The sequence below is a fragment of the Penicillium chrysogenum genome (assembly GCF_028827035.1).
Source record: "Penicillium chrysogenum strain IBT 35668 chromosome Unknown utg000001l_segment0_segment0, whole genome shotgun sequence".
NCBI classification, from domain to species: Eukaryota; Fungi; Ascomycota; class Eurotiomycetes; order Eurotiales; family Aspergillaceae; genus Penicillium; species Penicillium chrysogenum.
In genome coordinates, this window is record NW_026622749.1 from 6,782,301 (window position 1) to 6,794,715 (window position 12,415).

The following is a 12,415-nucleotide window of genomic DNA, read 5'->3' on the forward strand; positions in this document are numbered from 1 at the left end:
GGTGGTCGCAGCCGCAGCCGCAGCCGCAGCGCCAAGAAGGACACTGATAGCAAGCGGCGCCGCTCTATTGAAAGATACAACCCTGATGAGAAACGACGCAAGATGGCTGATGAGAACGAGGACTCCACCCCAACCCCCTCGAAATCTGATGAACCGTCCAAAACTGATGACAATAAGACAAAAGTTGCCGAGCAGGTTGGTCATTGAGAATAGAGATTCCCGGTCCAACCTCCACCTTGTATCCTCTACCACCCAGATTCAATTCCTACTTAATGTTCGTTTAAAAATTTCACATGTCATGTTCCTCAAGTTGCTATGACGAATCTGGTACTAACGAACTTGCAACACTTAGACCAAGAAGTCACTTTCTGCATGGGTAAACTCTACTGGATTCCGTGAGAAGTTACTCCGTGAGAGATGTATTGCTATGCGTCGCCGATCTAGCGAGCAGCCGAGCAGTGCTTCGCCGCCAAAGCAGGACTAAACGACAAGCAGCAAGAACCAGTCGGCGATTGACACCGGCCATGTGTGACTTGATCTTTGAGATTTCCGCCAACCAAATGTGTGCGTTTTAGCGCTGTACATGTACATGTACTTTGTAAGAATTCCAATAACTGTGTTTAATCATGATTGATGTGCGATGTTACATTGTAAGGTGGAATCGTAGCCGGCTAGTTTGTAACATACTCAGTTTAGGCGATTTTAAGATACGAAACATATCACCAAATTGTATCAAAAGAGCCGAAACAGTAACAAAGAAAGGAATGTACTCCATTAAAGGGAAGGTATATATATGCTCAAGTCATTAGTAAACACGGGATGTTCACAATGCCAAAACCGAGAAAAGACCAGAACATGAAATATACATGTGATATACATGACAAACAGGACCTTTCAATCACCACACAAGCCGATTAGAATTAGAATTAGATATCTACAGAGACACGCCAGAGGGGGAGGGACGGCAGATCACAGGGTGGGAAAGAGGCACGAGACCATCTCGGGCCGTGGCATCGGAATATATCCAGACAAGGTGTCCGCTTTACTCGCAGTTGCAGACGGTGGCAGTCACGGTCTCGGTGACGGTGACGTCGGAGCCGGAGTCGCCACCGGCGGAGGGCACGGCGGGAGGGCTGGTAGGAGCGGGGGCGGAGGTAGCGGGGACACCGGGGATGACGGTTGAGCTGACGATGGCGGAGGTCTCGGTCTCGCAGGGGACGCTGGCGGCGGGACCGCTGGGGACGGGGATGCCGGTGGGAGAAACGCCGGTGGGAGTCTCAGCAGGGACGGAAACGGTCTGGGAGGCAGACTCGTTGGGGCCGCCGGGGATCACGGTAGAGGAGACGATGGCGGAGGTCTCGGTGTCGCAGGGAACGCTGGCGGCAGGGCCACTAGGGGCGGGTCCAGAGGGAGCGGGACCGGAAGGAGCAGGACCACTGGGGACGGGGATGCCGGTGGGGGAAACGCCGGTGGGAGTCTCAGCAGGGACGGAGACGGTCTGGGAGGCAGACTCGTCAGGGCCGCCGGGGATCACGGTGGAAGAGATGATCTGGGAGGTCTCGGTGTCACATGGGGTGGAGGTGGCATCTGGGCCACTGGGGATGGGAGTGCCGGTAGGAGCGACGCCGGTGGGAGTCGGCACGGCATGGACGGGGACAGTGACGGAACCGGAGCCGTTGGGGCCGGGGATCACAGTGGAGCGGACAATCTCAGAGGTCTCAGTGTCACAGGGGGTGCTGGTGGCACCGGGGCCGGAGGGAGTAGGGGTGCCGGCGGGAACGGAGACAGTGACGGAGTCAGCGGGACGGGAAGGCAAGTAGGGGGTGCTGGAGGGCAGGCTGGGAACGGAAGACGAGGCAGGGGCGGAGGGAGCACCAGGGATGCTGCAGCCGGTGAACCACTCGATGATGATGATCTGGATGCCAGCACCGATGTCAATAGAAGTGCAGCCACCAAGGAAGGCAGCAAGCTCAGCACGGGCGGCGAAGGTCAGGTCGAGGAGGCTACCGCCAGCAGCGCAGACGGAAAGGGCACCACGGAGGTCAACGCTGAGATCGGTGAGAGTGTCGGTCAGGAGACCGGTGACACCACCGAGGAGACCACCAACCAGGTCGACAGCAACGGAGACATCAGCCTCGACACCGAAGGACAGCCAAAGGAGGACGACAGCCTTGAGCTCAACGCCGAGAGAGCAGTCGGCGCTGGCAAGCCAGATGGCGAGCTTGGTGCGGATCTCAAGGTCGACGGAGGTGGCGAGCTCGCCCTTGGCGCATGCTTCGAGAGCGAGCTTGACATCGGCAGCGAGACCAGCGGCGAGATCAATGCCCAGGAAAGCGGCGAGGGAGGCCTTGCCGCCAACAGACAGAATGCCAGATTCCAGAACGTGGGCGCCGACGGAAGCACCAACGGAGATGGTAGAGAGAGCAGTGTCAGCAATAGCACCAATCTCAACGAGGTCACCACCAGCGTGGCCATTGATCCAGGCAAGGACCGAAACCTTGAGGTCAGCGCTGAGGTCACACTCCTTGCTGTTGATCCAGGCGAGGAGGGAAGCCTTGACGTCAGCCGACAAGCTGGCGACAACACCACCAGCAGCGCAGACATTCAGACCGAGCTTGACACCCGCATCAAGATCAAGCTTAGCCTGGACCCAGGCGGAAAGAGAAGCCTGGGCACCAACACTCAGGACGAGAGCAGACTCGAGACTGGCGGCCTCAAAGATACCGTCGACAGTCACGTAAAGCTGGCCCTTGGCAGCAATGTCGGCACATCCGGGGATGTACACGGAGAGAGCAGCCAGGACATCCTCGGAGAGGACGAGCTCGTCGTTGCCCTCACACCACGAGATCAGGGACTTCTTAAGGGAGACGTCGAGGTCGGCGTGGAAGAGCAACCAAACCTTGAGGGCGGCCTTGGCCTTGTGGTCGATGAGACCGGACTTGCAGCCGAGAGCACCACCCTGCAGAGCGGCAGCACCCTCCGCACCCAGACCAGCTAGGAGTTCAACGGAGGAGTGGCCGCCGAGGACGAGGTCAAGGATATGAGTCACGTCAACAGTGATGTCGCCAAGGAGCTCACCGAGGAGTCCCAGTGTACGGCGCTCAACGGCCATATCGGTAGGGTAGGCGAGAGCCGAGCCCGCCAGAGCGGCGAGCAGAACGAGAGAAGAACGCATATCGAGTTGTGCGTTGTACTAACGAGTGTATAGACCGAAAACACGATCGGAAATATCAAGACTTCTGAACAAGGAGATACAGAAGCGAAAGACTGGATTAGGCAGGCAAAAGCCGCCAAAGGAATTAACGATAGACTGGTGAAAAAGGTGAAAAGAGAAAAAGACAGTTGAATGAAGATCCGAAGAGGTGATCGCCATGGTTGTTTATATACCCCTGATCAACTGCCAGCCGGGAGGCTTCCGGATATCGATTCAAGCGGAACAGACTCATATTGGCTCTACCCCGGTCTCCAATTCCACATTTGGAGCTATCGACCCCTTAGGCTTCAGGAGTAATGGAGCCTTGATCTTTCACGGGCAAGTGGATCATGACTCCTGAGGCTAACAACAGGTGCAACGAGTGCATTACCGCATTGTGGACCTTGCCATGCGAGCTATTTTTGGAGAGTTGCAAAAGGTATGAAGCTATCATATTATTATACAATCTGGATCCCAACTAATAGAACTATTTCCATCCGGGTGATTGAAGTAACTTTCATTTAAGGGCCTTGGAAGAAGTGCCGAGAACATACTCCGTACGGAGTACAATATACAGATGGGAAATAAAGAACTACAAAAAAGAACTAAAAAAAAAGAAAACATAAAAAAGAAAAGAAAACTGCCAAGTCCTAAGGGGAAATAGATCAACAAGATCAACCTTGGAACGGTTGAAACGTCTTAACAGCCCGTTTTTTCGTACGGAGTAACGGAGTATCAACTCGGCAACCCCCTATCTCCACAGTGTGTTGAACTATATTCTATATTCTATACTCCGTATTCTACTGACATATGTTGTATTTATCGAATAATTTACAGCCCGCAGTCCAAGTTCGAGTATCTGAACCTCACAAAACCTAAGAAGTATATGCGGCATTCCGAGTGGCCTGCTGTGACTCCTATGTCCCACCCGGGGAATTAGTCCAAGCACAGCATGCACGCTTTTAACCATATCAGGTAACGATAGACAGGTCCGATTCCATTAAACTCGCAAAACCTGTCAATTCCAGTTGCAAGATATCAGGGATTAAAGGCTATTTACGGAGTGGCTGGGCACATTTCAGCCACCAACTGAATTTTTAGTCTACTCTTTGTGAGGTACGGAGTACAGTGTACAAGCCCATCAGACCATACTTACATGGCTACAATAGTACTCCGTACGGTCGCCAGGAATGAACATAGTCATCATATTTGACTAGCTATGAAGAAGTACATGGACCAAATACTGCAGATCATACCACAACACTGAGCTGATACCAATTGAACCCGATTCCCAACAAACAGTTTGCTTGAAACAGGGCTACGGAGTTACTGCACCCAAAACCAAGGATAGCAGGAGGTAGCAGCATCTAGGCCTTCCTAGTGTCACTACCTGCACTAGTAACGACGCTACTTAGTCGGGCTTGAAATGTGAAGGGAATATGAAGTTATGCACTTCACGCATGGGAATATCCCCACTTTTGTGGATTGAAAGACAAATAAGAATAATCTATTAAAGATGGATTAATACCTAGGTATCGAAAATAGGCCAAAAGCACCTTAGCTTCTAGAGTGGAGAAAGGACTATTCTGTCCCTTAAAGCCGGAGCCTATCCTGAACTATGTTGTACGGAGTACTCTGTATTTGCTAACTCACGACTATCCCGATGGTGGATGTTCAATGTATGTTGTATGGGTCAAATCCTCCATAGCCAAACAGTACTAAGTTGATAAGGGGCTGTTGAATGGATTCCAAGAACACAACAGCCATTAAGCTTCTCTTCTCCTGCTCCACAAACTACCTGCTCTCAAACGACACTAAAAGCGCCCTAACCACCTAACCCCGTCCACCTCGGGAACCGGCTCGTTTTTTGACACCTTAACCATGGTCCGTAAGGCTAGATTTTACGATCAACTTTTCAGAGACATATTGAAACAATGCGCTAAAATAGTCAGTTGGAGAATAACACAATGTATACTCCCTACTCCGTATGTTGTAGTCCATTTGGAATGGTGTGCTGATCTGCACGAGTCCAATCTGCCTCACCCCACGAGGAGCCCCACGAGCGCTACAGACAGTGCACAGGATGGCCTCTCAACTCTCCTGCTCCTTGGAAATTGCGCTTGGCCTGATTTTCAAGAGGGCGATGCAAAGGATGTGGAACCACAAGCTGCAGTTTCTCATTAGCTGCAGCTGTCCGGCTGTTAGGGTCGGTCTAATGCAGGAGTGTATCTTTGCAACGGATAGTATCTCGGGAAAAATGACCAAATCAACAAATTATGGAACAGATCTAGGTTGACAGAAAGATTCTTCGGGATTCGAGGGACAAACATGTACAAAGTACGTGTTTTCGTCCCTGATTCGATGGGGCCCCTGACTCTCCATTGAACGATAATTCTGCTTTCGCCGACACAATGCTTAATAATTCACCCAGGGATATCTGATACGAGTACGGAGTACGATGTACGAAAAACAGTCTGGAACAAAGAATACTATTTCAATATATAAAGCTCTAAAACCGTTAACTTCAACTAGTCCAACGCCTCTCTCTCCTTGGCTGCAATCGCCTCTCCATCGGAATACTTGGCCGAGAATAGTCGCAGAGCTATAGCTACGATACCCTAGTTATTGATTTCTTATCAGCGCAGGTTTGTTGATATTGAAACCGCAAAAAATGGAAAAATGTTAACTCCGACATCCGAGGTCCTATTTTTCAGACCTCTCGTTCCGAGGTGATATATCCCCCCCACACCCCCTTCGCTTCGGATGGCATCGGATGTTTTCCCTTATAAGAAATCAGAAGGACGAATTTTCAAACATGTTCGAACCTTAGCCCAATGCTCAGATCCACGGCCCACCAGGATCAAACACCTCCTTGAAACAGTTACTATTTTCGTCCCCCGATCGCACAGATAATCAGTGATCCACAAGTTGACGGCAAGATCTGCCGGTAAAATGCCCCAAAGCTTCAGAAGCCATACCAGATAATTCGATAAGCACTACCCGAGTTTTCTTCAAGTGGGGATGGGTTGCATTGGGCTGAAAGCAAGACATCCTCAAACCGATGGCCCCCAATTCTCATCTTGAAACATGAGCTTACCAAGGTCGGCAATCGGGAACTCCCGATCTAGAAAGAACTATACACGATTTTGGAAAAGAATTGCACCGGTGAATAAATCTCTCATACTACTAGCCCGCTTGCAAGTTGCCGGCTATCCATGGTCACATCGCTGGTAGGGCAGATGACCCCAACAATCACTAATGGAAATGTTGGATCGTTTGACTCGAAACGACGGCTTGGTTTTGTTGAGATGGAAGAAACAGGATTCGGATCTTATTCCTGACCGAGTCTTTTCAATCGATCACCGCATTCATATCTAGATACGGAAACACAAACCCTTCCTTCTACTATACGTTGTATACGGTGAGCTCCTACATCAGGTCCTCTCAAACCCGTATCGCACTTTGACTAGCGGTACCGAATTAAGACCAAGATCGGGCGATTCCCGAATGCACTTTTGAAGAGAAGCTGGAATGTCCCATGTCACATGTGAAGAGCAGTAAACTTGGAAGAGTACCATGGTACGCACTACGACGTTGACTGGTTGCTGGGAATTTGGCGTCTTTCTAGAATGTTCCCGTTCCAAGGTTCTCGATCAATTTTAGTACGAACCCTAATTCTCCCATAGTTAGAGTAATACTGAATTCGTGGAAGACAATCTATGTACCTTCATGCAGAATCCACCATTCGGTTCTATCATCGGCATCGCAAAGAAAAAAAGAGCAGCATGCCGACCGAGAGACTCGGGTCGAGTCATTGATCCGGAAAACGAGTCTGGTGCTGCCTGGAGGGACTCCGTCCTACCATGAATCGAATGAAGGAAGAGCCAAAGGTTCGAATCCTTTTCCGACTGTGTTGAGGCTTCGCTCATTGGCTCAAGACATTACTTCGCCAAATGGAGAATGGGATTTATTCAAGAAACTAGTTAATCTAGTTGATTAGTTGACTGGTAAATTGTACATTATTATTTCTTAATTATGGAAGATTCCCCAAACCCTCTAGTAGTTCACATAGGTTCTGGATCATTGGTGGCGGACGGTCCTCCGGAGAAGAACAAGGGCAATTCCCTTCCAAGACCTGCCGAGCAACAGCCATCACAGATCGTGGCTTGCTTAGCTCACAGAATATTGGAGTATCCCCATCGGGACCACCTTGGGTCATTGTCAGACCCGGGCGACCAATTCCATGACCCAAGAACGCTTTCGTCACCATATCTTCCGGCCCATCAAGCGACACGCATGGTGGCAAGTCAGTTTCATTCACTGGTGTGTTGGCTTCAAGCTGCTTCAACTCTCCACACTGAAGAAGCCCGTATACCCACAAACCTAAAGCAGCATGGTAGACAGCCATAGCGTCAAATCCACGTAGCTGATAGGACTTGACAGTCCGTGCAGTCCGCAAAGTCTGACCGGCATGCCAAATGCCCGTGCGTGCTTCTTTTGTATGGCTCCAGTCTCGAAGGCCCGGGTATGCTCGGCGGGCATCCAGCTCCCCAAGCGTACCTACAAATCGTTGGATAGCATCAATATCGAAGTGTAAGTACATCATTACAAACTCGTTCAGTAACGTTGTGACGGGTGGAGGTGCCGGTGAATTCTCAGGTATAGACTTCAAGGTTGTATACCTTGGCCAGTTAGCATAAAAGTCACAGGAAACAATGGCATAGTAAACCTACAGATCATCTTGTCTGCTTTGTAGCCACAGTCGGGCCATAGCACGGGTGTCAGGCTTTGACCCCTGAGACAAAACCATCTGCTGGCGAGTCTCCCACACCTGGTTGGCCATTCCCTGTAATAGTGCAGTTCTTGCAATATTATAGTCCATCTCCATAGGGACATGCGACATTAAGGACGGATCAGATAATAAGTCCCGTAAACTGAAGTCTGATACTTCGACAATACGATACTTTGTATTCCAAAGATCTCGCCATGCAATAGCTGTTGGTGCAAGCCAGAGATCTCTTGCAGCAGGGAACGGTAATGTTAGCTCGGTATATGAAGTGAGAGCCGGGCGGTTCATAGCCATGGCAACCTCCACATCGTGGCCAAATAGATGATATGCCAGCCTGGTTCTGTCAGCATCGTAATTCGACAGATTGAAGATCGATACATACCGCTTAAGTGATTCTTGTCTTACCCACTCATGCCATATATTATTCAAAGACGGTTCGTCATCGCCAGCCATATAAGGCGTTACGGTTGAGTATGTGGACCTGTCAAATGCCGCAGCACGTCGAAAAGCCTGTAAAGTTAGCTCAGAGCATATTTTGTTCTTCAAGGCACATACAGTGCACAGTGGTTGTAGATAGCTTTCTGCTATTTGCATTTTTCGTCGATAGCCGCAGAAGACCCCGATATCCAACCACAGCATTGAGGCTTGTAACCACTGAAGATCGCGCAAGACACTATTATCATCCTCGACCTGTTAGCACAGAAGAATAGTTAGCCAATAGTCAATCTATTTCCAAAACTTCAAGTCGTACAAGTTGTGCTAGTGACACTCTGGTAATCTCCTGTAAAACGATCCCAGTTTTGTTGATAGACGCTAATCCACAGCACACACATCCTGCCGCAACTAAACCAGTCAACAATTCAGGTCTCAACTTCTGATCATAGAAGGTGTATGGATGAATCCATGCATCTGTCTCTGTCCGCTTCCCAATACCGACTTTGATCAGTGTGTCAAGATACTCAGCAGAAGGAAAAGAGGAAACTGAAAGCCGAGAGCCGGCTGTTTGCACAACCAATTTAAAAATATCATCCCGTGACTGCATAGATAGTTCTCCAGGTATTTGGAGAGACTGAAGTCTATGTCGATGGTTTGGTGAGATTGTATCCCCATCTCGGAGAGGAATTCTTCTCTCTTCACTGAACGCATGCTGGTTTTTCTCTGGCACCCATAGCCTATGAAGCTTAGAAACATGCAATTACATTAATCTCATTAGCAAGATTTCCACATACCAGAAAGATTTGCGAAACGCAGCTGCTCGCCTGCTGGCCGATTCATGATCACCGAGTTGAGGTTTCTGTAAATCTTCGGATCCGCAAATGGAGGGTCCAGTATCAAGTATTCGATCAAGATCGGGCATGAAGTTTGTATCAAACAGATCATCTTCAGGGAAAATGAAATCTGTATCAAGCATGAAGTCGAACACGCCACGAGGTTGCTGTGTTTCTTGTGGGAGTTCCATTTCCACGTTTGGTAGCATAACCTGCTCAAAAAAGGCCGGGAAATTGTTGAGACCAGAATATACTGGCACAGTACTAGGAATAAATGGATCCAAGGCAAGATCTTGTGCGAAATTGGCGTCATAATTTTCATGGCCGCCTGAGTACTCTGTTGCAGGGGGTACACTGAAATCTGAGAGCCTCGAGTCCGGTGTTGTGGTCATCTCGGAGAATTGAGGAAATGAAGCGTTATTGTGATTGCTGAGTCGAGGGCGTTTTGCAACGCATTCAACCTGCTTTGATTGGCATCTCTGTAACAATTAACAAGCGACCAAGTCAAGGGCCAAATATCCTTACCTGACACGGTCTTTCGTTGTCGCAACTCAATTTGGCTGTCGCGCAAGCGTCACAAGCCTCGGTTGCTCGCTCTCGCGCACGACGTGTTTTCTTTCCCTCGTTCTCATCTTTTTCGTGCACTGCTTGGTGTCGCTGGAGAACATCTCTGACTTCGTAAGCTTAGCCACCCAGTCTGGAACAGCCTAGACTCACCTGCGATTAAACCCGCGCTGGCAAATCCGACATTGGTACGTTCTCTCGTTGCGATCTCAAAGCTTCGTCAGATACGTATTCACCGAAGTAATAGAGACACTCACGGGAGTCTAAATGACGCGCCAAATGGTCTGGTCGTTCATACCCTTTGCCGCAGTGCGGGCAGTGATGGGTGCCAGATTTACCCCGTGAGGAGCGTCGAGGGGTTGGAATGTCGGACATGAGGCATAACGGGAGAAGTGAGGAGGTTGAGGCCGCTTAGGGCCGTTTATATGATCGGGACGCAATTGTTTTGCGGGGCCACATGGGTAAATCAACGTCCAATCGGGTTAGAGCTATCAACTCCGCATTTGCGGGGAAATATCGGCTGTGTGAGTCCAGAAATACCTAGGTATGTACGTATGTCCATATGTAGGCATTTGTCCTTTACAGTGTCTTAGAAAATAACGGGTTATTTGCTAATTTGGGGATTCTTGCTCGTCATCTTTCTCTCTGTTTGCCTTTTCCTCATACATTTAACAATATATCATATTCTCACTATTCTCTAAGCTGTTTCCACTCTTTGGCCCCGCGATATCCGCAGTTGAAGTCCATAAATTCATCCGGTTTCCTAGATAGTTAGACGATGCTGAATTAATGGCCGTTCTTATACGTACATTGTGACTCCTATATTTCCCTGGGCTGTTGCTGGCTTTGCTGCTTGCCGACTATATGCCTGGATCAGACAAGCACGCGCATAGCGTGCCTGGAAAATATCCTGCATTTTATTATTGGTAAGTACCGGGCTATAGCCATTTTAGTGGGTTTCTTACCTCGAGTGCTTTTGTAAGAATCTCTAAAGACGGTGGTTCAACGATCTCCTCAAAGAATGCTCCAAGAGCTTCAGAATCTTCGATTGCCTGACTGGCTCCCTGGCCTTGTGTCGGTAACATGGCATGTGCAGCGTCGCCGATGATAAGTACACGGCCGCGGTGCCATGTCTGCAAAGGGTCCTGTACCTGTTAGCGTAGTACGAAGCATTTGATAGGAGACCCTACAAGATCCCGTAGTTGCCAAAGTCCCAGATCGGCCGAATGTCTGTTATGAAGTGTGAGTAGGCTTCTAAAATAAGCTAGGAAGAGGCCTTGAGATGATACTTGAAGATATTTTTGACCCAGGACGGAAATTCGGCAAAAGTCTCCATCATCTTTTTCAGGTCTCCCTCTGCAACCCAGGACTGTTTTGCATGAGGATCCTCGGTCATTTGGTCTATTCTCATTGTTAGCTTCGCCACAAAAGGATTAACCGTACATACCATCAGGTACTAAAGCGACAATCCCATAAACCTCGCCTTGTCTTCCGGGGCCCATAATGAGACGACAGTCGTGAGCGACGATCATTGATGTGAAAGGTTCCTGTGGATTGATCTTAGCGCAGAAGTCAGGTTCTTCCTTTTCAAGAATTTCTGTCGGTATCTAGAGACATCAGCTACGCTGTTTATATGATGAGCCATGGAACGAACCATCAGGCGATATGCTATTGACGATTAGCTAAATTAATCACAAAATATTGTTCAAGTCAGTCTCACCAGAATAACCGGTTGGCATAGGACTGATCGCCTCTTCAAGTACATGTCTTCGAAGCACGCTATGGCTAAAAAACGTTTTTGTTAGTATTCAGTTCGTATTCAAGGAGATTCACATCTTACATCCCATCTGCACCAATAATAAAGTCGCCCTTGACTATTTCACCGCTGTCCAGAGTGACTGTTCCTTTTAGAGCATCACAGTCAACAACTCTCGATGAAACTCGCACAATGGCTGGATCTCCTGCCCGTGTGGGTGAGACAGCTGCACGTTTCAACGTCTCATGAAGATCTCTGCGATGAAACAAGAGGCGTTCCGCCCCATACTTTTCCTTTGTCAGTAAAGGTATAGTGTTGACCAGATGTCCTTCAGTGTTGTATATCCGGAACCCTTCGTCCACCATTTGCCGTGCCTCCAAGAGTTCCTCGCTCAAATTCCACTTGGACTCTACGATTCTCGATGCATTTGGTTGCAAAGAGATCAAAGCACCAATCTCCTTGTTTAAGGTAGACTGCTCGAGAATGGTGATATGTCTGTTAGGTCCGCGGAGGGCAATGGCAGCCGTGAAGCCTGCAATACCACCACCCACGATGACGATACGAAACGGCGCCATAACTCAAATGTTTACTGTGAATACTTTAGACACCTCACTCTAATTATCTACCATTTTACCAAAGACCACCTTTGATTTCCCCATTTCTCCGTGTCCCCCGTTCCCCCACCTCCACTTTCCGAACACTGCGGCAACCCATTGTTGATTAGCCGAGAACCAATCGAAGTATTCAAATTTTGCTTGTTAATTTGCTGGATACTCCATGTGGGCAGTGGTGGTGGGACGGGGTTTCTTAAAACCGTCAATCATTTAAGGAGCTGGTATGTTGGA

General features: G+C 49.0%; 2 protein-coding genes across 2 annotated transcripts; both read right to left on the reverse strand.

Moving 5' to 3' along the window:
- Positions 1 to 1,042: 1,042 nt before the first annotated feature.
- N7489_002691 (putative cell wall protein) lies at positions 1,043 to 3,175 on the reverse strand (the record flags this gene model as incomplete). Its single annotated transcript, XM_056708446.1, has 1 exon — positions 1,043 to 3,175. One exon carries the CDS (start codon positions 3,173 to 3,175, stop codon positions 1,043 to 1,045), a length of 2,133 nt encoding a protein of 710 aa, XP_056572748.1.
- Positions 3,176 to 7,226: 4,051 nt separating this feature from the next.
- On the reverse strand, positions 7,227 to 12,145 carry N7489_002692 (uncharacterized protein; the record flags this gene model as incomplete). The annotated part of the gene is made up of 16 exons (XM_056708447.1): positions 7,227 to 7,875; positions 7,927 to 8,492; positions 8,538 to 8,672; positions 8,734 to 9,154; positions 9,212 to 9,729; positions 9,776 to 9,933; positions 9,968 to 10,029; positions 10,527 to 10,577; positions 10,624 to 10,724; positions 10,780 to 10,959; positions 11,005 to 11,044; positions 11,104 to 11,215; positions 11,262 to 11,421; positions 11,469 to 11,482; positions 11,535 to 11,599; positions 11,655 to 12,145. 16 exons carry the CDS (start codon positions 12,143 to 12,145, stop codon positions 7,227 to 7,229), a joined length of 3,723 nt encoding a protein of 1,240 aa, XP_056572749.1.
- Between the last annotated feature and the right edge of the window lie 270 nt (positions 12,146 to 12,415).